The sequence below is a fragment of the Athene noctua genome, chromosome 3, assembly GCF_965140245.1.
Source record: "Athene noctua chromosome 3, bAthNoc1.hap1.1, whole genome shotgun sequence".
In the NCBI taxonomy this organism is placed as follows: Eukaryota; Metazoa; Chordata; class Aves; order Strigiformes; family Strigidae; genus Athene; species Athene noctua.
The window spans coordinates 8,060,502-8,085,395 of NC_134039.1; the positions used below are offsets into that span (position 1 = coordinate 8,060,502).

Here is a 24,894-nt window from a genome sequence, read left to right on the forward strand (position 1 = left end):
TTTCAAATAGGCATATTATAGAAATAGCATCAGTATATGTCTAACTCTTTAAATGTTTCACTAACAGCAAACCAAGAGATATGTGCAAGATCTATAACTTACGGTTTTAAAGATTCTCTCTTCAGAAATAATATATAGTAAGAATTTACATGACCATCTCTATAACACTGTGACCTCAGAATCCAAAGGCACATTATCTAATAATGAATCTGATAGACTGTTTAACAGAGTTGCAGTTCTGTTTCTCCCTAGCAGTCACCAAAGCTATCAGTATAGCATGACCAGTATAGTATGATTTTCCTTTTAAAACTCAAGAGACTTGTATGCCCAGTGACTTAGGTGAATTCATAACATAACGGATAAAACCAAAGGCCTGATACCGAGGTTTCCAAGGCATTCGAGAAGATTATTCATGTCAATATGAAACATTTTAGAAGTCTTTGGAATGAAATTACTGGAGGGGAAAAAAGGTAATACGATGAAGAATATCCAACAGGTTTTACTTTTCTGGCTTAGCTGTATCAAAGCTGCAAGATCAACAGATTTCTGAAGTTAACCAGCACTTCAAGACAGGCAAGCTGGTGCAGATAACAAGAACAACCTCACACTCTCATGATTTAGAATTCAAGTCTTTTATTCATTTCTTCATGTGAGTAGGACAGTGTTCATTATGACTGTTAACCCCAAGCGCAGGTATCACCCCACTCCACATTGCTGTTGGTCCATCCTTTCTTCCCTTCATTGTGAAGGAGGCACTGTCAAGAGATAAGTGTCCCCGTAAGAGGGAAGAGAAGACCTCCTGCTGGTGTAGAAAAACCTAGAAAAACAAATCATTGAAGAAGTTAGTCTTTTCTCAAAAAAATATTAATGTCAGAAATTCAAGCAGACATCATAAAAAAAGATCTGTGTAACCGGCATCAACCTGGCTTCCTTGATAGCTGCATTAGAGATGCACCAAGGACTGAGCCATGGGTACCAAACCCCTCTTCTGACCTTGGAAAAGGCCTTTCCAGGTCAAGGAGTGAGATGCAGTAAAGGCTGTGTTCTAAAGGTAAAACGTAGTTCCTGTTACCTTTCCTGTGGGTGGAGGAGTTCAATCTCTGCAATTGCTGATCCAGCATCTTTCACAAGCATTACATTCCTGTGGAAATATTTCATGTGGAGGAAAAATGGTGTAAAAGTTTAAGCAAAGTTAAACTGCAGCCTCTTTCTGCCTAGTTCTCTTGCTGACAAAGCTTCAGTATTTGCCATCCGGTACACAAACATTTCCATTTGGGCACTGACAAGCATTCATACATCACATTACATTTGTTCTACTCCTCCCATACACTGCTGTAAAAACGGGTAAGGAGAGGAACCATAACATTTGTGTTCTGTTGGCCTTGTGTTTGGTAGATGGATGGGAAAATAGATACACAAGCATACCAAATTTCCTCCTGAAACTCACAAAATACTATACAAGTTTCAGGCTTAATACACAATACCACTCAACAGACAAAATCCAGAGAATAAATACTAGCACACAGTGCTTTGCACAGTAGTAGTGAGGAAGAGAAACTGCACAGGCACCCTTGGGCAAACTACACTTCTTGTGAACAGCAGATATGACATATTTACGGTTGCACAAACAGTCAATGTAACATTCCCATTCCTCATCATGGTATAACTGAAACAGTCATCTTGACTCCTGGCCTCCCACTCCATTGACAAGACAGAGTTGAAAGGATACCTGTGTATACGGCTATTGCTTAGTCTTCTCTCTCTGCTTCATGGCACCTTCCTGTTTAGTCCACGTAACACTGTGTACAGTTGTCACCTCTCCAGCTCCTTTCTCCTCAAAATGTAAGTATTTTACGACACAGATAAACTAAGCATCAAGGAAGCGCAGTAGTATCACTGCTTCCACCATAAACAGGAAATCTGCATAGAAAAAATGCGTGACTGGCCAAAGAGGTAGCAACAACTGCGTTACTGGCTAATATAATATGGATTTTGCCTCTCTCTCTAACAACAAATGCTATTTCGTCCAAGAAGGATCATCCCAATAAATTGTGGAAATTAACACATATCTCTGAAAATGCATGAATGTGGTAAATTAGTTACTTTTTCTGATGACAATACTTTATTGAAAAAATTCCAATGATCTTTACTAAAACTTCGTTTCTTTTCCATTCCTCTATTACAATACCTCAATTATATTGCAATTTGTCTACGACAAAAATTCAGTCCTGATTTGAAAAACTGTACAGATCATATTACATTAAACCACAGATAAACATAATACAGTACCTATACTCAGGAAAATGCAAAGCATTACATGGATAATGGAAATTTAAAAGTTCACTGATGATCAAAAGCAACTGCACTTCTAGTGACAGCCCCACAGGATATTATTAACAGACTTCTGCTACTACTCTAGATAGAGATAGATAGATAGAAAGATAGATAGATAGATAGATAGATAGATAGATAGATAGATAGATAGATGACTATAAAACTATACACCCCAGCAAAAATCCATGTTAGACTTTGACTCTCTGTCCTCATCTTGTCAAGGCCCAGATTAGCACAGCTGACCCTTCTCAGGTAGAGCACATTCCATGACTATTCCTCCTATTCAACTGACCTCAGCCCTATGCACCAGAGACATTTCAGCAGCCAATGCTTTTTTAATAAGATACATGTATAGAAGCACATCAAAGAGTTCTGAAAGCAAAAAAGAAATGGCAACAGAAAATGTAATTCAATGTACATAACACCTTCAAAGTCCTTTCTCAGGTATTTGTCTTCTCTTATTAAAAGATAGACCAAAAAGCCTTCACCTCAGCAACATCAATGAGCACTCAACTGACACCAGATTTTGGATAAAACTAGTTGTGTAGTTCCTATGCATTTCAACTGCTTCCCTGAACCATTCTGCTTCCTATGGAAGTGGACAAAAGAATGACATATTTAACTCCCCAAACACATTTCCTTCCAAGCAGACAAAAATGTATTACACCAAGACACAGTACTATATGCAGTTACAGATAGCAAATTGCCTCCAAATAAGTAGACTTAGCAGACACACAAAAATGCACATAATCTTTTATGAGCCCTTCCCCCTCACACACTTGGCAGAGCATAACACGCTGACATATTACTATGCAGACTCTGTATATTCTAGTAACACTTGTACTCTTTCTAAATGAAACAAAGGGGAGATGCAGAAATACCTTGAAGATGTCTTGTCTAAGTACCATGTAAATGTTGACTTTTCTATCAGCCTAATCCATCATCCGCTTTTCAGTCAGTGTGAGGAACCTACCCATTCTTCCTTTCACATACATACCACACCTTCCCTGCCCATGGAAGTCTAGGCTAAGAATGGAAGATATTCTGCCTTCCTAAAAACTCTACCACATCGAAGTGGCAGAGGACACTTTGTTATGTCATATCTAGTAAGAAAAAAAAATAACCTTTTATATTGACAGCCAAGTGTGAAAATGTGGAGGATCTGGGAGTGTACTCTAAAGTCCTGCTTGTTTTACACCCAAAAAATTTTTCCTGAACAGTTGACTAAATCACCTGGAATAGTCCCCTTGTTCATTAAAAAGCCTCACACACATTTCTATTCTTCTATCCCTTACTACACTGAGAAACAAAAGGTTACAGGTGTATCTGAGTGAATAGGCTCATGTTCAGGGCCAGATGACCACTGTTCTTCCCAAGTGTTAGTCATCTAAACTCAGTACAGTGACACTTTTAATCCATATAACCAGGCAAGTACTACAGCTAGTTTCCTTATCAACAGCCCTCTTCCTTGAAATACAGTCCCCAAAGGCTAGCATGCCTAGCATATATTACATACAGAAAGGCTGGTGAGATTCCTCCATACAAGAAAAAGCTGGGAGTGCTCATGATCAGCAAAAGCTGTTTTACTGCCTCACCTCCCTCTCTGCTGACGAACTGACACATGCTTCAGATTCCTTTGCCTCCACTAACAGAATTCACTTTCTCTATTTCACATCTCCAGTCTGACTGGATTAAAAAAACCTTCTCCATGAGCTTCATCTCGGACATTGACTTTGATCATCGCTATATTTAACAAAGCTCTTTCCAAATCTCCATCCAAAGTATTTTTCACTTTGCACGTTTGATCTCCTTTCACTTTGCAGCAACTCAGTTCCTGGGATTTTCAGCCTGTGGTCCACACAATACTTTCAAAGGCTGTATGAAAAGTGAGAAGCTACTGAGAAAAGCACACCAGTCATTCAGAATCCTAAATGGTGCCTGATGTGCACTGGAGACTAGTTGCCTGAGTATCAGAAACTCAGATCCAGCTTAGTTCCCATATGTAAACGTTCCCAATTTTAGTGTGACTACTCCAGGTAATGACAGGAAACAGAATTCGGAATTTATCAACTAATACTTAGCTGTAAGTGAGCTAAGAACATTTATGAAAGTATAAAAGCTACTGCTGTGTTCTGCATATTGGTACATATTCTGACCACATTTCCCCCCCCCCAACCCACTTGGACACATTTCTCCCCACTTCCAACTGATTCAGATTCAAATCTCCTCTATGCCAGACTAGTGCTTCCACATCTTGCTGTTCTCTTCTCTTTTACTTACTTTTCAGAAAGAGAAGTCATCCTACTAGAGGTCAGCGTTTTAATCTCTGGTAGGAGACTTAATTAATATAATAATATTAGGAGACTTAATAAAATGGAGGTATTGTTATGATGGAACATACTAATGATGTGTACAACTATAATTCTTTGATGATGTCTACATCAGTGTTCTCCAAAGCGAGGGCACATTCTGCAGGGGGTACACAAGACAATCCGTAAGGCTGCAGGAAGAATATCTCTTTTGCACCATTAATAAATACAATTAAATAAATGTTTCAAAACAGGGTTAATTTCATCTTTATTTCATCCTTTTTTAACTTCTGTTCCTGTGTATGTTTTATGATGTACATAGTAGTATATGTATATAACTTTAAATAAACATATACTGGGGTGCATACTCAAAATGTTTTTTACTGATAGGTCTGTGCAATCAAAAAGTTGGAGACACCTCTGGTCTAGATAACTGAAGACATGGTTGAAGTTACTAGTTGTTGGATATTAAGTCAGAAACACTACATACCTTGCATGTCCCACTTTCAAAAAGGATTTTAACTTGCTATTTTGAATATTTTTTCTATCTGGTGATGTATGAAGTCTCCATGAAGAATACTGTCCTTTACTATCATGATGTTTCTAAGGCATCTATCATGTAATCTAAATAGTACTTTGTAAGTACCATTACACAGTAATTAATACCCACGTAAGAGTCACAGAAGAGAATAATGGACCTGGTTTTTGGCTCTTCCTGGTTCAGAGCTTTTACTTAATACTTCCAAGTTGGGACTGATAGCATTTGGGTGTCTGAGAACATTTTGCACTTTTTTTTTTTCCTGTATTCCTTTTCTTATCTTCCCCTTACATAAAAATCTTTTAATGTTACGTAGAAAAAAATTTTTCTTAAGTGTTATGTAAAGACATATGAGTATCTCAATTAATAAGAAGGCCTTAAATACTTTTCGTTATATTGTAATGGGCTAGTGACTGGTACAAACCCAAAAAGCAATTTATCTTCTATACATATCAGTTTGAATTTACTGATATGACTGGTTAAACTAATCAAAAAGAGGCCAGGATTCAGAAACAGAGGAGAAAGTCTCAAAGAGGCTTTTCATATCTAGAAAACTTCATACCAGAATTTTGAAAAATTCACCTAGATTCATTTGAACAAATGTGCACCATGGCACCCTACCATAGAAAATTAGACTGATTTAAGGATACGATTTAGACCAATGTCAAACCTTTTTATTTGTTATAGGTGAATCCCTGCTGTTGTCCCTAAATCTCGAGTAATCATCATGCACCACATGAAACTTCTGAGTTTTTTAAAGCATAATTACAGCATGAAGCTGGTTGCTTATTATATGCATTTGTAAACTACGCTTCTTGCACAAAAACAATGCATGTCAGCAATACCAGAAGTTCTTCACACTCAAAGGGGTACCAGGCTTCAGATTCAAGGGAACCAATATTTGATGTGAAATGGTAAAATATATGTATGTCCACATGTAATTTCAGTTACCACCAAGTAGCACTGTGGTAAAATACTCAAGAACATTTCAAGAAGAGACCTATATGTACGAGAAGTACATAGGAGAATCACCCCAAAAGTAGCATTAGATAGCAGATGGGCAAAAAAGGAAGTAGCGAAAAAAAGCCAATGGGCTCTCAGCCCATGAAGTTGACCACTGGCTGACAGTAAGAATGTTTTTTACCCTCATAAAATAAAATCCTATAGGTAAAGACTGCAGAATCTTCCTCATCTATTCCTTGGTTTTTAAACGAGGTTAAAACAAACATGTCACCAATGGCATAACTGATCTTACTGTGGAGCAGAGAAATGGATGGACTAGATAAATTCCTTCCAGCCTTATTTTCCAGTACTCTTTAAGATGTGGCAATTTTGGTGAAGTTTGATTATTTTTTTAAAGGCACATACTGTGCATTATAGAGGCAGTGGAGAAAGTGGAATGTTGAATCAGAATTAGGACATCAGGTAACCAAACACCAAATCACATAGATCAATGTGTCTACTGTACTACAGCTAGTCTTTTGATGGTTAGAATTCTGTAAATTAGACTCACCATTCAAAGGGACAGTTCAGGGACTCTGCCTCTCTCCTCCGTCCCCCTTACTTCAGTTAATATTTTGCAATCCATTTCTCCCAGTACTGGAGGTTTCTCAGGTCACAGTCACATGAGTTTCTTCTGCTGCTGCTGCTGCCACCTACCAGTTTTATTACTCTGTTGCAGCAGAAGGGCATACAGAAGAAGTTCTTGTTCAGCATGGACATAATCATCATCCTTTGTCTAAGATGTCATGGCTTATTCAAGTTCTACAACATTTCCCCATACACTAGGCAAAGCACTGGGCACAACCAAGACCAATATAAGGATCTGAAAGCCATTCCATAAAGAGCATGATCTGTAAAACCACCTTTCAAGCAATGTTAAACTTCTGGAGAATGCAGTAAATTTTGACCAGCTCTTCCCACCAAAGATCACTTGTAGACACTGCAAAGAACTAGTACCGTCTGTCTTTCAAGAAAATCTTCACATAATGTATGTAAAATCAGGTTAGAGATGCAAAACTGTGAGCCAACATGAATTTGTTCAACAAATTTGAGGAAAAGAAATTTTTTTAGACATTATTACAAACCCACAAATCTCTCCACCAAAAAGACACCCAACCACATGCCTGAAAGTGTTACACCCGTGTCCTATAGCAGCTGATGCACAAAAATATACACAAATAAAGGAATAGGCCTGCCCAGTGCTGAGACGCAACAAGTGGGTGTGTCTGAAAGGAAAAAGCATTGGAAACATAAGTATAACAGGTCTGTAAAATTATCTTGCAAGTAAAATTAAAGACACAAATTATACACTCAATTATACCAGTGAAATTGGATATCACTCCACTGACTTTCACAGAGCGATTCCAGCTTTATCTCAGTGTAATTGAGAGCAAAATTTGGCTCTAAAATTATTCCCTCCCACCTTAATTTGAAGCTGCAGTTTATGATATTGCTGAGAAACTTGCTGTGTTTCAGGAAAATATAAATTGAGAACATGAAAAGTAGACTATTTTATGATGATACAGAAGAGTTATTAATGTACACAGAAAGAAGTAGTCTGAAACAAGTGCTAATTCTTTACAGATGTCATGGGAAATAAAATACTGCATCAGGAAACTTGGAAGCCTGTCTGAAGGCTCATATTCTTCCACTCTGAATGGCATTCCAATTGTCTGATATTTACCTCTGAGTAAAATACAGATTCTCCTCCACAGATGAAGTAAAAAAAATATTGAGTTCCAAGCACTTTTAAGTGGTTTGAGATTAAGGGAGGGAATTACCAGAGAAGGATAAAATGTACAAATACTTAGATATAGCTGTAAGGGCAACATAAATGTGTCACCCCATCATCCACAAACAGAAATAATCAGCCCCACATTCTTTTACTTTAGCACACACTCTCCCATCTGTCCTCTTTATAGGATCCTGCTCTATTGAATTTTAACAGATTTAATTTAACATTCTTAGTACTAGTTTTTCATACCTATCAACTCCTAATTGATGCAGTTATATTTTATGTTCATCTGGCAAATGAAAAGCATTATACCTTTCAAAAACCTAAGCTAAAAGAGTACACTTGAAGCAAACTACCTTGATGTGATAGAGGAGGTGGAATTAACGTATTACAAAACTATCCCTCATATACTTACATGAGGGGACTCACTTTTGTCTCATCTGAGTAAAGCAAAGGACAATGACAGTTTTCTTAAAGGTCAACGTGTATAAGGAGGGGAAATAAGGAAGTACGATTTTCTCTAAGGATCACTGTTAAAGAAATCATTCAAGAAGTTTCATCAAAATGAACTGATGGGAAGAAAGGAAAGCAGACAAGTTAGCAAACTTATGAAGGTTACAGTAAGAGCAGAAAAAAGTCAATTTACCTGACAACAGGTCGGTTTTGGATGTCACCAAATTGCTGCATTTACCATTTTACCCGCTTGCATTACTGGGGGGAAAAGTTTAGGAAGGAACATTCTCAAGGACTTTTCATAAGTTCTCACTCTTGCCATCGGAAAGGGGAGAAGGGAAGGTTTTCTCTGGATTGTTTGACTTTTTTGGCTCCTGAAAAGTTTTGCAAAGAACAGTAACAAAGTGTGAACTGTTAGAACACATTTCTGTAAAAAAAGGGAGAATAAGTCACACAAAATAGAGCAACAAATCCCACCCGAAATTCAAGCATTTAATTTGTGTCATTGGTTTAAACAAATAAAAAAACCAAAAACTTTTCAACTCAAATTGGAAGTATATGAGGCTTGGAGACATCCAACAGCAGGCCAAGATCCACCATCAGAATGCTCCAAAAGTCACCCTCAAAGGTTAAGAAAGACTTAAAGAAATAAAACAAAGAAAAAGGCAGCAAACATCTGGTTACAAATCCTGCAGTGTTCAGTTTAAAACAATTCCTAGAACAGTGAAAAAATTAAAAATGAAAAAAAGACAGTAGCAACGGAAGTTACCTGTCCGAGCACCTACTATTCCATAGAGAGAACAGGAGTGGGTCGTGTGTCTCACACCAGCCATAAAGCCCATAAACCTTCTCAAAAAGAGTGAGCCATGAGAAAGATACTGTACAGGCGATTTGTTTTCAAAGTCTCTCTAAGCCCTTAAGGTCCCTTATGTATTTAACTGACAGATTTTTGCAATAAGGGGGAGAAAATATTTAGCAAACGTCACTGGTTTCATTTGTTGGATTTTGAAGTCCAGTATAACAGCTGAAGAAGCATCTCCTTTGCGTCTGACATACACAGATGTTCCAGAGGTTATTTCCTGAGCAAGTATCACACATGAGAGATAGCACATGAAGTGGGAGAAAACACTCCAAGAGCAACCATAAGCTCAGAACAAAAACATTAGCAGTCCAGATATGCATCAAGCATTGACAATGTGTTACGGATGAGGTGTTGGAACATTCCAAGAAAAGATTTTATAAAACAACATTAAAGTATTAAATACAAGGCTTAAGATACAATCCATACATTGACATAGGAAGACATCAATTATAAACACGGTAAGTTGAACAGAAGAAAATCTCCAGGGTTACAAAGAACAAAATTTCATCAGATGTAGTTTAAGGAACTTATCCTTGCAAACAAGAGTTTCTAACTGGCTCTTTCAAACATTAAAATATACATAAAATAGTTGTATCACCATCAGCTGTATTAGCACTATTGTGATCCAGCACTATGTTGACCATTTTTTCAGCACATGCTTCTAAACCAACATACGGAGATAGTGTTAGTGCAACTGTATGAAAGTTTAGCATGTGTTTTTCAGCATATAGAACTGAAGGATATACAGTGTATAAAGCTGACATCTGTGAAGTTCACCTTCAATGGGAAACCCTACCTGGTTATCACAGGCTAGATTTGTTGGTGGTTTTTTTCCCTTTAAGTAAAAACAAGACACCCCCTCGCACCCCCAGCCCATTCTATACATGTCACTATTTCAGGAGCAATGGGTAAGTGAGGAGTAAATACACGAGACAAGTGTGCCTCTTTGTACCAGTGAACCCTCAAGCAAGGTTTTCATGCCATATCAACACCCAGTGTCCAAACAAATGTACATGATGTTTTAAATCCTGTGTCCCTCCCTGACCACTATGCACAGACGTATCTCAAACCAGCAACGGAAGCACCAGCCACAGAAGAGCATCTTATCCCAAAGGAGCCAAACTGTAAATCTCTCAAATCTGTTTGTCTTTCAAAAAAATCTTAATGTTTACTTCACAAATTTTACTACTGTGAGGTGTAACCTGGACATTCTGAAAGGGTGATAGCAATGTAAAGTTCTTGTGAGCCACAAAATACTATGGAGACTCAAAAAATAGTCCAGAATGTTCAGTTACCAGCTCTTTCCTTTAACAGATGCTTCCTGTGATAGCAATGCAGAGGTCCCACTATACCAACTAACACATTTACTCCCTGCTGTTATTCCATGTGGTCAATGTGTGCCACAGCTGAAAAGAGAAGAACTGACCCTATCAGCTTCTCCAGAAGTGCAGGCACCTACCAGTAAAAAAAAACAAAACAAAACAAAACAAAACAAAACAACAAACAAACAAAAAAAAAAACCCACAAAAAAACCCCACACCACCACCCAAATTCCCCTTAGATAAACAAGCAAGGGGAGAAGAGCCCCTGGAAGAGAGGCTTTAATGCTCAGTGACTAGAAAATTAGGTTTCTTTCATGTTCTGTGGTTCTGTGGCTCTTCATGGAAGTTAAAGACCTTTATATTCTTCAGGTATAACCTGTGCACTTGAAGGCTCAGGAGGAACGATTTGAAAATACCTTTACTGCTGAAGTTCCTTTTCTTGCTGGACCAGCTGGTCCACTCTGCTGCTTAACACCAACAGTCAACCTTTCACTTGATTTTAATAATAATATTTAATTCTACAAAAAAAAGCCATTTTATTACATTCCTTTTAAAATAAAAAAACCAAACTGTACAAAGAAGCATGATCAAACCTCCATAAAGCAGGTTAATACTGTTCTGTTTATTGCCTCTTGAAGACTCCTCTGCATAGTGTCCGTGAGTTGCGTTTAAGGTCCAAGTGAAGATAAAACAGCAGAGCAGCAGAGAGGTGAAGAAGGGCCACAGAGGTGGGCAGTGCAGAGCCTCAGAGGGTACATGGGACATGCTCCATTAAAGTATCCAGAAAACAGCAGCATTGCACACACACAACCCCCCTCCAAACAAACCCTATTTTCACAAGATTATTTTTCAATTGTAAACGTTTTACTTTTTGTTTTTAAAAAAAGAGGCTTATCTTTTTATATATATATATATATCTATAGTTCCAGGGCTTTATGAACCCAGAGAATGAGAAAGGAATGAAAAGGGAGAAGAAGGAGGAAAAGGAGGGAAAAGGTAGGGACTGAAAAATGGGTAGCTATTTTGGTTATCTGTTTTCCAAAACAGCTCAAGGCTAATGAGAAAATGCACAGCCAGAAGGACTAAGGAAAATCAGGCAGCCTGGAAAAAAATTAGGAGCTAAACAGCCAAAACCCAAAAGGAAATAAAGCAAAGCAAATGCACACACACAAACACACACAAGTGTGTGCACTCACACCACACACACGTAAGGGTCCAGGATCAATCTGTTAATTGTTTGTGGACCTAGGTTATATATTTTATTTTTTCCTTAATTCTGACTGAGCTCTCTTCTTTTTTTTGTCCTTTTTTCTTTTTTTTTCTTTTTTTTTTTTTTTTTAATTTTTCTTTTTTAAATCTGCTGCATGTTTCCCAAAGCTAAGAATCGATTATTTCTCCCCAGTTATATACTCTTTGGATTTCTGCCAACATCAGCTTTTATGATCAGTGGGGAAAAAGTAAGCCTGGTAAGTATTGTATGAACTGCAGCTTTATTCTAAAGTACCTCTAGATGTCTAATCACTTTTAACCAACTCTTCCCTCCTCCACACCTTACCACGTTTCCCCCCTCAAAAAAGGCAAAAAATAAAAACAAAACAGAAAAAACCCACCCCACCAATATACAGGCTTGTAACTCAGTGTTTTCTTAACAAATAGTCTGCGGTGTTTTCACTTTGGCCACTGTTAAAGATGCAGGCATAGAGAAGGGAGTGTTGGACTAGCATGTATTAAAGAAAAAGGAACATTAACATTGCAGATCTCTCTCAAAAAGACTAAAACACTAACAAATACAAGTCGATGCACGTTTGCTTTAAACTAGTGTAATTCTTTTTCACATTGGATTAAACATTTTGTATACCAAACACTACAGTGCTGTTTATCTCCTTCAATCATGCAAAAAATAGCTAAAACGTGCCACTTCTGCCACAAATAGAGTATGACCAATTCCCCTACATACCTTCCAAAATCAGGATTTGAAATGAGAAAAACACAAGTACTAAAATCCTCCTTCAAAAGCTTTATAAAGATTTATAGATACAAAGCTGCCAATTAATACCAAGATGGCACAAATTACAGATTTATACAGAAAGCTCACATTAAGTCAACTGACACTTCTCTCAGCCTCATCATTTGAAAGGCCATATCCTGCAATGTCACAAAGTGATGACTTTAAAAGGGTCCTGAACTTACAGCTTCCATCTACAACAGTAGGAACAGCAGGTGTCCAGGAACTTTGATATACCTGGTATTTAACACCTTCAACTCACATTGAGGATTTGAGGCACTCAGCAATTTACAGGATCAAGCCTTACAGAGGTAGAAGAGACTTAACTGGTGCAGTAATTCACAGAAGTTTCTAGAGAGCTGACAGACAGCTTTCTGAAAATCTTCAAGTGTGAATCATGCTTCAGTGCTTGCCTGTGAACACACATGAACTGAAATATATCTGTGGAACAAAGCGGCATCCAAATAAAATTCCCATTTAGGTTGCGAACTGAGCATCTTCATTAGAAAACTGATGCTGAAGAATGAAAACAATTTTATGTTCTGCAAAAAAGTAGGGGCAGCAATCACAGCACATGTGCCTTTTGCTCTCTTGATTGACCCCCCACCCCCCTCCCCACCCCTGCCGTTTCCTCATTCCTCTGAGCTTCTCTGATAAACAGCATTGCAAGTTGGTTTAAAAAAAAAAAAAAAAATTTACAAGAGAGAGTTCTGTTGGTCATCTATTTACACGTGGCATCACTCCACAAGAAGTTTGATCTCATTGGCTAATAGCTGGTTCATGTTGAATAGAGCCCCCGGGAGCTTGGTGAGCAACTCTCTCTCCGTGGTCTCAGGGTCGCTGTCGACAGAGCTGGAGCTAGCACTCATATTGTCGACAGCGGCACTAGCTGGAGGGCCCAGCTCTGGCTCGCTAGTCTCGCTTGCCGTGGACACCACAGAGAGCAAGGACATGCGCCGCGTCAAGCGACCGGGGGTAAGGAGAGAAGCGGCATAGTCCGCTATGATACCAGCTACATCTAGATTACAAGCCTTGTCAAAGGCAATGAAACCTACATTTGCATTGGCCTCGCAGACGTAGAATGAACCGTCGTCCTTCATCAGTAGGTCAATGCCGCACACGTCCATCCCCAGGATGTTTGACACTTGGACTGCCAACTGCTTGCCTTGTTCACTCAGTGAGCACATCATCCCTACGCCACCTGGAAAGAGTGAAAAAAAAAAACCAAAAACCTGCTGTCTGTAGTCTGGTCACAGGTGACTGACATCCTTTCTCAAGTGGTTGGTGCTTTTTAGTTGGGAAGGCCCAAAGCCAGCCTGCAAGGATACTGCTGACAACTCAGAAAACAACCTCCATTCCACAGTGACTACTAATGAACCTGAAGCCACAGCAAGACTTCAAAAGATTCTGAATTGTTTAAAAAAAAAAAAAAAAACCCAAACCGTTAAGTGCTGACTTTTCAGTCAAGAAGGTTATCATACATTTTTATGATCCTGGGATATTAAAAAGATGGCCTAACAAAACACACTTGTTCCTTCTAAGGTAAAGGTTTTCCATATATATTTGTAGGTTATCACAAGAAATATTTCAGCAAAATTAAACCAAGTGTTCCTGATAAGACTACACCTCCAACAGACGTAATTGGGGGGGACAGTTAAGACATTATCATGTCCCTCTCAGCTTGCTATCATAGGTTACTGTCTCTAAAACAAGAATGTCCGAACATTTGTGTCTGAACCTCAGCTGGTCCAGTTTACAGCCCATCATCTAAGTATTAACCAACTCAGACTTCATCTATCACAACACATAAGTTGAAAAAAAACCCAAACAATAACCCCAAAAAATTTAGCAGAAGATTCTTTCAGGCTGTATTTCCTCAGCATCAAGTAGTACCTAAAACCTGTCACACATTTTGGGCATTTTGACTAACCAAAACTGTACTACACATGAACACATTTTATCCCACTCCTGCTCAGGTTCAGTACAGTTTCAGCTAGGCTACCTAAACCCTGCTTCTTCCTTCTACCCCCAGAAACTCCCCTGTCTTACACTGAGAGTGATGCAGAAACTCAGTTCCGAGTATGCTGCAATCGATGCAGTAACCTTCCTCTTCCTCCCAGGCATGATATTTTGGGAAAAGGTTCCCGTGTGGAACCTGACAGACTTAAGGCAGCATAGCAGCTGCACAATGCGATCCTACTGTTTATTGCCTTCAACAGTTTCCTTCCTTAACACTCTCTTCTATCCTCTTGCCAACTGGCTGTCTCCTCCACCTTCCTCAGTCTAGTTTTCTGTCTTCCTTCTTTATCTGTTCCTCTTAACAGGATGAAATGAATGATTAACATGGCTTTAGCATGACACTGTCACTACCACATCAGTAGCCCTGTCTGTGTTCCTAGAATTTTCCCCTCCTTGTCATCCATCCTATCTACCTAATACCTTGGGCAGAGATTGTCTCTCCCTCACACACATCTCACTTAATCCTCACTCCCGTGCTTCCTCTGTAAACCCCCAACAGTAAGCACAATTAAAACAAAATAAAACCTGCAGCTTCTTTCAGTTGGGTTTGTGATTTTTCAACTGGATTGAAAAATTCTGATCAAAACTATGAACAATGTTTTTCCTACCAAGTGAGCAGTTACTCTGCATCCTCCCATCTGTTGAGCAGCGGAGCATGGTGCCCACCACACGGCCTCCTACTACGATGACACGTACATCCTTTCCATGGGACTCTTTAACGTATTTTTGAAATAAGTAAGGGGCATCGTGACGAATCAAATGGCTTAGGTCTGCCAAATGGTGCTTGTCTCGCGCCAGGAACACAGCTTTACCTGTATGAAGAAAAGAACATTGGAAGATTGGAAGAAGCTACCAGATTTGAGCTGTCTCAATGATTCAGCGCATAAAAGTAAAACCTCTGACTAGTATGCTACTCGTTCTCACAGGTCCCATCTGTGGCTTATACCAATTTACAAATTCTTCTGTGGACATCAGTGTTCCACTGCTTCAGTGCCTCTAAGAGTTCAAGTACTGACAGAGATGAGAAGCCATATGAGGAGTAAAAAAAAAAAAACCCAAACCCCATAAAAGAAAAAGAAAAGAAAGCAGCCTTAGATAAAGAATGTGGTATTGTAATTTCAACTCCTTTTGGTAAAAGTCCTTAACAAGATGAAAAAAAGGAAGAAATAGAGAGCAGCAAATATTTAATTAATAACGCAGTTTTGTTCATCCAAGAGGACTGGACCAGCAGCCTACAGCTTTGACACATGGGAACCAATGACATGGAACTGTGAAACACCAGGCAGCTAAAAACTCTGAAGTCGCTACTGTGCGACTGCAGAACCAACCACTTCTCTTCTGGGAAGTTGCTGAGAGCTGCTCTTCCCAATACTTAAAAGAGCTCACAACTCCAGAACAAGGCTTCGCAGTGGAACAACTACCTTCAGAGGAAAACACTAGGCTCCACAGTATCCAAGATAATTTAGCAGAAGATTCCACAGGACATAAAATGGATGGAATGTACTAAAATTCTGAAAAAAACTCTTTAGAAATGACTAGCTTTTCTGCAAGCTCAAGGACTTCGGGTTTTTTTAACCTAAAACATGTTATTTCGTTCCCCTTCAGTTCTAGACCACACCAAAGACTTTTTTGTTCTGTTCCAACTTTAACTAATACTGATGAAAGTCACTCCTGAAACAGACTCTACCACTTTTCATCTCATTTCTAGTCTCATAAGATGACATCCCTTTCCATCTTTAGACACATTTCCCAACTCCTCCTCCCCTTTCTTAAGGACTGTTATGTGTCATATTAAATTTATGTTTTGCAATAAGGCTGCACATTTTTTTGGGGGGGGGGTGGGGTGGGGTGGGTGGGTAGAATTGTCACTCAGTTATGCTACAATGTTAACAGAGTACAAAAATCAATTGATAAACTGGCTATCTTAACTAAGGAAACAGAAATGTGGTAGTAGTAGAACTAGGAAAAGTAATGTGCTCCAAAGCGCAACTGGAGCAGCCTCTGCTTCGTAAGGATTTAAGGTCTCCCTAACACAGAACACTGCTTGAGGAACATGGAATTCCTCATCACGAACAAGAGTATCAGAATGTAGACTTAAAAATCATGACAAGAAAGCGAAAGCCTCCATGCACTTTCTCCCATTTCCAAATTTAGCTCTCCTACAGCCATTTAATAATCCCACTGTATTCCTCAAATGGGATAGGAAGAATGATGTCTTGGAGGGGAACTACTTAGTTCTTGGGAATTATGCAGCATCATGACATCTTGGCAAAAATAAGATTGGCACGTTTGCTGCTGCAGCAAACTATGCAGAAACTGGGCCTAGAAGAGTATGACTTTCATTCATCAGCCAGTACCTATGACCATTTGTTTGGATTTTTTAAATACGATTTGCAAATGGCTGCTCTTCCATTAATTTGAAAAAGTTTCCCCAACTCTCTTAATGTGAAATGACATGTACTGTGCATAAATTTGCATTAAAATATCTGGAATTTAAAGTGCTCCAAAGGAAAACAGAGATTTACATGAATTCTGGCTAAAAAAGGGGAGAAGGTGGTCAATAGCTGCAAACTCTGCAGTTATTCAGTAAATCTTAACAAAAGGCAGTGTCAAGTCAAATCCACTGTCTCAGACACTTCCACAGTTGTCAAATTCAGCTGGCTGCAAAGTCAAACTCCAACTTGGCTTCCTAGCTCCACAAGCACTTTAAAACCATATGAACAGGTATTACTGCCAACAGAAGCAGGTCTGATCTTTCTCTGCCCCAGTCTTTTGCTCTCACTCTTTCATTACATCAACATAAGAATTTGTGCAAGTAAATGCTAATTAATGTAAGGAATTAATCCAAGTAAAAATAACTCATCTATATTCATCCAGCATCAGTTCCTTAATCCATTTACCACATGACTACAAAAACACTCATGGCAGCAGATGAGATGCACCAGAGCAGCACAGAGTGGGAACAAACTGACAGACAGTAAGAACTGACGTCTTTTAATTATGCTTTTGTTTAAGGTAACTGCTGGTTTATGTGCTTAAACTTTGGTTTCAGTCTCCTTTTACTTCTAGTATTTATTAAACTGGTTTTAAAATAAATTAAACCCAGTGAATTCTCCTGTGCAAAACACCTCTGAAACTGATTTTAAACCCTGTTTCCTTTAGTAGATCACTATCTAACATTAAATGAAAGTGATGGATTGTTTCATATTCAACACTTAAAACAAGACTGGTAACAGAACAATTTAATTTGAACCTGCTGTATTATCACCAGCACTGTTAAAGATATTTTTCTGAAAAACAGAGATCCAGTTTGACAAACGATACATGAGATTTCATTCAAATTGGAATCCTAATTATAGACAAAGTAGAAAAAAGACAAATTAAGACTGAACAAGCAGATTTCATTTCTTACGTCTATTTAGAAACATCCCTGAAATCCATGTAGGCTTCTCTCTACTTCCCCAAGGCCAGACCTTCCATTATTCCAGTTCAAAGCTTTCCTCACAGAAGTCACCAATGCACCAAAATTTTGAAGCCCTATCCCCCCTGCTATTGCAAGACTAGGTTCTACTAAAACTGCTTCCCAGTGTTGAAGCCTACTCAACATTCAGAAGTCGAAAGGAGGTAGAATTTAGATGTACCACAAAAAAGTCCAACACCTAATAGACGACCTTCTTAACTATCATCCCTTGACGAGACACAATCTTAAAGAGTGCTGCTCAGAATACTCCTTGCCCTCACCCCTGACCTCACACCCACCTCGGTGACCCCGCGTGTTCTTCACCACCATAGGGAACTCCAGCACTTCCGCCTCATCAATCATTTTGGCAAAATTCTCATGACCACCTGGCAAAAAGAAAACCAACAACATTATGTGCCACCAATCTGGTGTGGCCAAATTGGGGATGTAATTGCCACACATTCCTCCCACCCTTACAGCTTAGATAATGCAGAAAAAACTATCGGTTAAGATAGAACTTGGTCATGGAGCGTGATCAGACTTTGAAGGTGTTTGTGATCCGTGGGATACTAACTCCTACTAGCTTTGAAATGGAAGACAAGTTGACAAAGGCCTCTTGATCACAACCCCAAAAGGCTCAATCCAATCTTCCAAATCTGAATGCCCCGATTCTACCATCTTGTTCCAGTTTATCCCTTTTACTTTATCAACTCCCACCTTTTCAAATTTCTATCAGGAAAATAGCACAGACGTTAACACCAGCAGCAGTTCCATCCAAACTACTAACCAGAAAAGCAACATGGAATACAAAGACAAGGCATAATCCAGAAAACAGCAAGAACCCAAACCTTGTCACTCCACCTCCCCCCTTTCCAAGACTTAAGGCCTGCACCTCATTCTCCCTATTTCCTGAAGTAGTACTTCAACCTTTTCGTCTCATTGCACCTGTAAAGACCTTAAAGAATAGCTTTTAATGACCATTCACATGATTATGGTTGATACTTCAAGGTTATTTGAGTTCTGTTCAATTCACAGAAGGCTGACCATGGTACAAGAAATACAGAAGAGAAAGTCAGCAAAGGGATGAGACTCCTCTTAACAGCATGTGCAGTAAAGCACAGAAATCAAGCCAAGACACTGGTCACAAAGCCACCAGCAGCCATCACCACCCTGCCATGGATTTTAATGCATGTCATGGAATAACGTGTCATTCAGTACATCCTGTACCTCTTGGCAAAGCCAGCTTTCACTGATAACTTGATACTTGGGTTTAAAAAAAAAAAAAAAAAGAAAGAAAGAAAGAAAAAAGAAACAAAAAGGTCATGCTTCTGTCAAATTCCAGAGGCAGGCATTAAAAGAAGTGGCAGGGAGTTATGAACAGAGATGTTTTGCAGTTACCCCATCATTTGTGGTGTCTTCCCCCCCCCCCCCAAAAAAAATTAAAACCTCATTCCTTTCTCAAAGAGTTAGAGCAACCACATCTATAAAGAAATGGCATGTTTCTCCTCAAATGTGTTTTCAAAGTAATTGATGGAAACCCATGTTTTTGTTTTTGTCAAGTTCCCATTACAAAAGCCTACTGGTGCAACCATACAAAGGGGAGGAAAGCACTGATATTTCCCGAGAAGGAAAGGAAGGCTGAGGTATCTTTAATTCTTTAATATATTGTAATTAAAAACAGAAATAGCATCAGGGTAGCGCAGACAAATGTTTCCTCTAATCTAGCACTCTGTCAGGAACCACAGACTCCAGCAGCAGGCACAAGAAGTATTAACTGTTCTGGTGGGGAAACAAACCCCAAACCGTTGTTAGAAGTTGAACATCAGGGCCTGTACTCTTTATGTCCTTTCACAATAACTAATACATTTGCAGATATTTTTATTCATATAGAAGCTTAATCTACTTTCAGGTTTTACTAAAGTCTAGATCTTTATAGAATTCTACAACAATTAGTTCCCCAAGTTCTTGTCTGTTGTTTCAGGCAGCTGGAAAAGAGCTCAAAGTGTTTTAGTAATAACAGCCAAAGTTAGTTGCTTGGGACGCTGAGTGACAATTAAAAGTTCTCTTCCCAAAGCATCAGAGCTAATCAACAAAGCCAAAACCAGAACTTTTGTGTTGTGACTTTAATTTCCTTTTCTGGTTACTGAATACTTATATCTGTGGAACTAGCCTCATGCTACTTAATTCTATGGATCTCCAAAACCTGACTCATAACTTTTGCACTGTAAAAGCATAAATTGTGGTAGGCAACCATACTATCCTTTTGAGCCAAAAGCCTTACCATATGAAAATGTGTCTGGAAGAGGCACACCATGACCAGCAAGTTCTTGAAACGTCCAGAACTTGTTGACACAGTTGAGGATGGCTTGCGGACGATTCATCAATCGACAGCCCATCTTCTCTAGGTGGCGAAGGACTGTGATATCACTGTCACTCTGGACCCAAGGTGTTGGTACACGCACAACCACCACTTGTGGGTAAGCAGTAATGAGCTCCCCATTCACACGGAGACCTAAAGAAGGAAGAGAAAAACAACCCAGTCAACTACAAGGTCTTCAGAAGGTAAACAGGAAAAGAAATAACCACACTATATGTGATGACACCAGCGGTACCAGACTTCGACAGTGAGCATTAAAACAGTACAACTCTCCCTAAAATGCATCTTGTCAGTTATGCTGTTTTGTACATGTCACTCTTAACCCACTTAAAACTAGGACTAGGCAAAGACAGACAGTATTAGGGCACACATTCCTGGGTTAAGGACTTTTTTTATAGGTGGGCACGTCATCCTTTCTATGGGTGCTAGCTGCACACTACATTCACATCAGCAGTATCAATATCTCAGGAGGTTCCTGCCTCCCACCACTCAATCTTGCCTACATGATACAGTTCACACCTTTCCCAGTCCCAGCTGTACTGATCCCTCCGTTTGTGGCATCACGTTACACAACATATTGCCAGAGATTAGATATGACCCTCAATAAATCCCCCAAAACAACGGTATTCTTAACACAGATAATTTCAACAAAATTATTTCTAAATATTTAATATAAATCAGATTATCAGCTAACAGGGCAGCACCCTATGTTATTAAGGCAGGAACTAGAAGGAAAGCCAGCTTTGCCACCAAGACCAACGTATTACTTAATCAAGACCTATGTCATGACTAATCATGACAGACTACGTCTCTGAAAAAGAAACACTGAAAGACAGGCTGCAGGAATGGGAATACAAAAGGATGGGACAGGAAGGCATCAAGGTCAGTGAAGGCAGTCTGGTAGCATCTGAGGATGGGAAAAGACAAATAGGATTTGATATTCACATTTATTTGCCTCAAAGTAAAACTTTCTGACCAGCATAAAATACACAGCTCACACTGCTGTCACATTAAAGGTTAACAAAAAAAAAGAGAAAGAGAAGTCAGCTGAGAAATCCCAGTGCATCTGCATTTCTGTGCCTATGGAAGGCCAGCTGTAACTATTCAGGTCTAACCCAAATTAATTACCTGATAAGCTCTATTACAAAGATGTTACTTTTCAAATACAGACTTGCAATAACCCAACCTGCAGACACACACTGCCAGGCAATGTATTTAATGTCAAGGTGCATTTGAATTAATGGGGGGGAGCAGGGGGCAAAGAGAAGAGAGGGTGGCCCCCACTCTGTACTTCCCGTTTTCTTTTCTTCTCCCAACCAGGTTATGTTAAGAGCTTGTCTTAAATACAATGAAACAGCCACCTAACTCCCAAAATGGAAGGAGAAATATGCTGCCCAGTCCTAAGGACACAGAACCACACTCTGGAAAGGCCAAAACAGAGCCATAGCCAATACAAATCCCTTTTTTCAATCCCCATTGCCATAATTGCAAAGAGATGAGAAAACATAAGCAGACGGGTGCTCTGGCTGCTCACCTCATTAGCACCAAGCACTGCCGCATTGCAGCTGACATGACTTGCGTGTTTAAGCAAGCAGGCTTCAGACACACACACACACCATTTTATAGAGGCATCTCAAGCAAGATTAGAAACAAGACACTGCTAAAAACCTAAGCAGAATGAGAACATCAGGAAATGGACTACCATCTCCTTTAGCTGGTAAAGGAGTACACACTCAGAAAGCAAAAGATTTTTAACTTATTGGTCAGATTCTAATCTTACACATGTATTTTCATTTAGATGCATGCCCAATTACACCCACTGTTCGCCACTGTAATTGCATGTGTGTCCTGATCCACATGCAAGCTGTGTAACAATCATTTTAAAAAGGACTGCATTTTCTACAGAGCCCCAAAATTGCCACTGCATCTTTGTTGTGAATTAAAACTACAGTTTTCTAATTCATAATCTTTCAAAGTCTATTTTGTTGTTTTGCTTTAAAGTCACATCACACACTGAAGTTTTGCACCATGGAATCTGAAAAACAGCAGTTTAGGGAGACGTATATGCCTCACCTGGAATTCTCCTGAATACCTGCGTTAGATTTGACTATCAGCCTAGTGTAAATTCAGCCAGGCCACCATTCCCCCTGGAGTGACTTTGGAAGTACAATGATGATATCAACAGAACAATCTGAGCTTTTGTTCCAGATTCAATCATTTTCTCTGGTCTGGATACTGTTCTCCATAGAACAAAAAAAATTTCTCTCCCCTCATAGAAGAGTTTACAAACAAAGAGAAGAGCTACTCAATGAAATGTATAATTTGAATCACTACTACTGACATGCGCCATAAAAATTAGCTGCAGTCTCCCAGCAACACAGTGCTGCAAACAGAAGCAGCTTTATTACAGTAAAAAGGAGAGCCAGATTCTGCCATTTTGGAACAAGCTTGTATTCAGCGTTCCATCTGAAAACCAGCAGTTAACAATCAGGTTAACTGTCATTATTGCCAAGTGGGTTGATAATATTTATTCACTATGATGTGCTGGAAGCAGTAACACAGAAGATATTAATGCATACAATTAATTTCTTTTCCAAAGAACCAATTAATGAATGCAAAGAGGGAGAAAGGAGAAAAGATATGTTACAAAGATATTACTTAAAGAGTGGTTAAGAAGCAATCAAAACTTTTTTTAAAAACAGAGATGAACTCTCTTTCCTTTGCAGTAATAGTACCATCTTAGACCCAGACCAGCAGTAGTAAGTTATATTCACAGTTGCCTATGGACAGTGAACTGATCTCACAAACATACAGAAGGCAGATGTTCAGATCATACAGAAGTACCCTGACAAATAACAAGTTGGGCCATTTTCTGTCACGGGCATCCACTGAGAAAGCCATTGCAGACACAGCAAACAGACAGCTGTACAGTCCTTTGAAGTACAGAGAGCCAGGAGAGGGAGGTTTCAGGCTTATCTAATACTACAAACTTTACCAACATATATATAACAACCATTTTACCAGTCCAGGGGGAACAATTTCTTAGGTCATGATAAACATCTGGGTATTCTTTGTCCCTGTGAGATAAAGACTCCTGAGTTAGAACATCACACTACAATATCTGATGCAAATCCTGCACCTGAACATGACCTGTTCTTGCACTTACTACCAGCTTTCTTTATTTTTCCTCTGCAAGATTAAACTCTACAAAGTGGAATATGATAGACATTTAACATTACACACCAAACATCACAGCATTCAGATGGAAGTGCAAAACAAATATTTGCAATGTGAACTGTAATCACTTGGCAATGAACTTGACCAGTTACACTACAACCCTCAAATAAAGCTGAAAAGCTTCAAGCTTCTCTCAAAGACAGGTCAAAGCAGCACATGATAGAACTGAGTGGGTAAACACATGATTCCTCATCAGCTGGCCCAAGTGGTCCTGCTGCATTTCATTCCCAAAGAACAGCAGGTAGGCTGGAAGTGCAAAGTAACTGGTCTCTGATAAAAAGGCTTATTTTGACCCAAACAGATTAGAAACCATCACATGAACCGGTGAAGTCCACAGAAAATGTACACAGCATTAAACTCTAGTGAAGACAGAAGAAAGAGTCAGAAACTTCTCTGCTGTTACCAGTGAGATCAAAAAAACTGGTACCTATGCCCTAAGATGTTACTTGAGACAGTAACATCTAACATAGTAGAGCTTATTTGCAGACCAAGATACTAAGGATGACAGTAGCCTCTAAATAACCTGATTTAGTACAATTTTAGGGTAGATGCACATACTTTGGAGAAAACACAGAATTCTGGAACTTCCCAACCCTCATTCATGCACACAGCCTTTTATTAGTACCTTCTGTCTAATTTATCTCACAATCACAATTTCTCAATTAAAAAGCCTCACTCTCCAGAGGGTTATCATTTAGGTGGCACACATTCAAAATTAAATGCCTCAAAATACAGACATACAAAACTGATTTATCCTGACTTAACAAATTGCTGCCCATCAGCTAAGGCTCCTAAGCTGACTGTGTGCTTGTTCCCACCCTAGAGCAAAACACAAAGCAAAATGCTTGACCTTAAGCCTTAGCGAAGGGATTTTATAACAATGAATCTCACTGCACAACTAGGACAAGCTAAGTGCCCAAATACAGGCACTGTAACAATACCCCATAAAGCCTGCAAGCCAAACACACTTCTGCAAGTCAATCACAACCACAGCCAGAGTATGTAAATTCTTAAACTGCAGCCTCACACCTTTTACAATCCATAAGCATTGGTGCCTCATCTACCCAGTTATCCCACTTTCTTGTGCTTCAGAAACTCCAAGAAGCACTTCTGCATGGATGGCATTATGGATGGGTAGAAACAATCAAGATTTCAAGAAACTGTGTGCGGCTTCTGAACATCTTAATTCACACCCAAGCAGCATTTTAAATTGCTAGACATTTTTGAAACTCATTCTGTTG

The 24,894-nt window shown here is 39.1% G+C and overlaps 1 protein-coding gene and 1 long non-coding RNA gene across 2 annotated transcripts in view; both read right to left on the reverse strand.

Annotated features, from left to right (window-relative positions):
* Window positions 1-649: 649 nt before the first annotated feature.
* Window positions 650-8,131, reverse strand: LOC141958888 (uncharacterized). The gene is made up of 4 exons (XR_012633374.1): window positions 6,695-8,131; window positions 1,730-1,920; window positions 1,073-1,141; window positions 650-817 (listed from the first exon to the last, which is right to left on the reverse strand). It is a non-coding gene; the product is annotated as an uncharacterized LOC141958888 (long non-coding RNA).
* A 5,138-nt stretch (window positions 8,132-13,269) lies between these two features.
* Window positions 13,270-24,894, reverse strand: part of RIMKLB (ribosomal modification protein rimK like family member B) — a 46,310-nt gene continuing 34,685 nt past the window's right edge. Inside the window, exons 4-7 of the mRNA XM_074901877.1 lie at window positions 20,321-20,551; window positions 18,339-18,425; window positions 15,188-15,391; window positions 13,270-13,761 (exon numbers count right to left, since the gene is read on the reverse strand). Coding sequence (XP_074757978.1) covers window positions 13,298-13,761; window positions 15,188-15,391; window positions 18,339-18,425; window positions 20,321-20,551 — 986 coding nt within the window. The 3' untranslated portion in view covers window positions 13,270-13,297. The remainder of the gene's footprint in view (window positions 13,762-15,187; window positions 15,392-18,338; window positions 18,426-20,320; window positions 20,552-24,894) is intronic.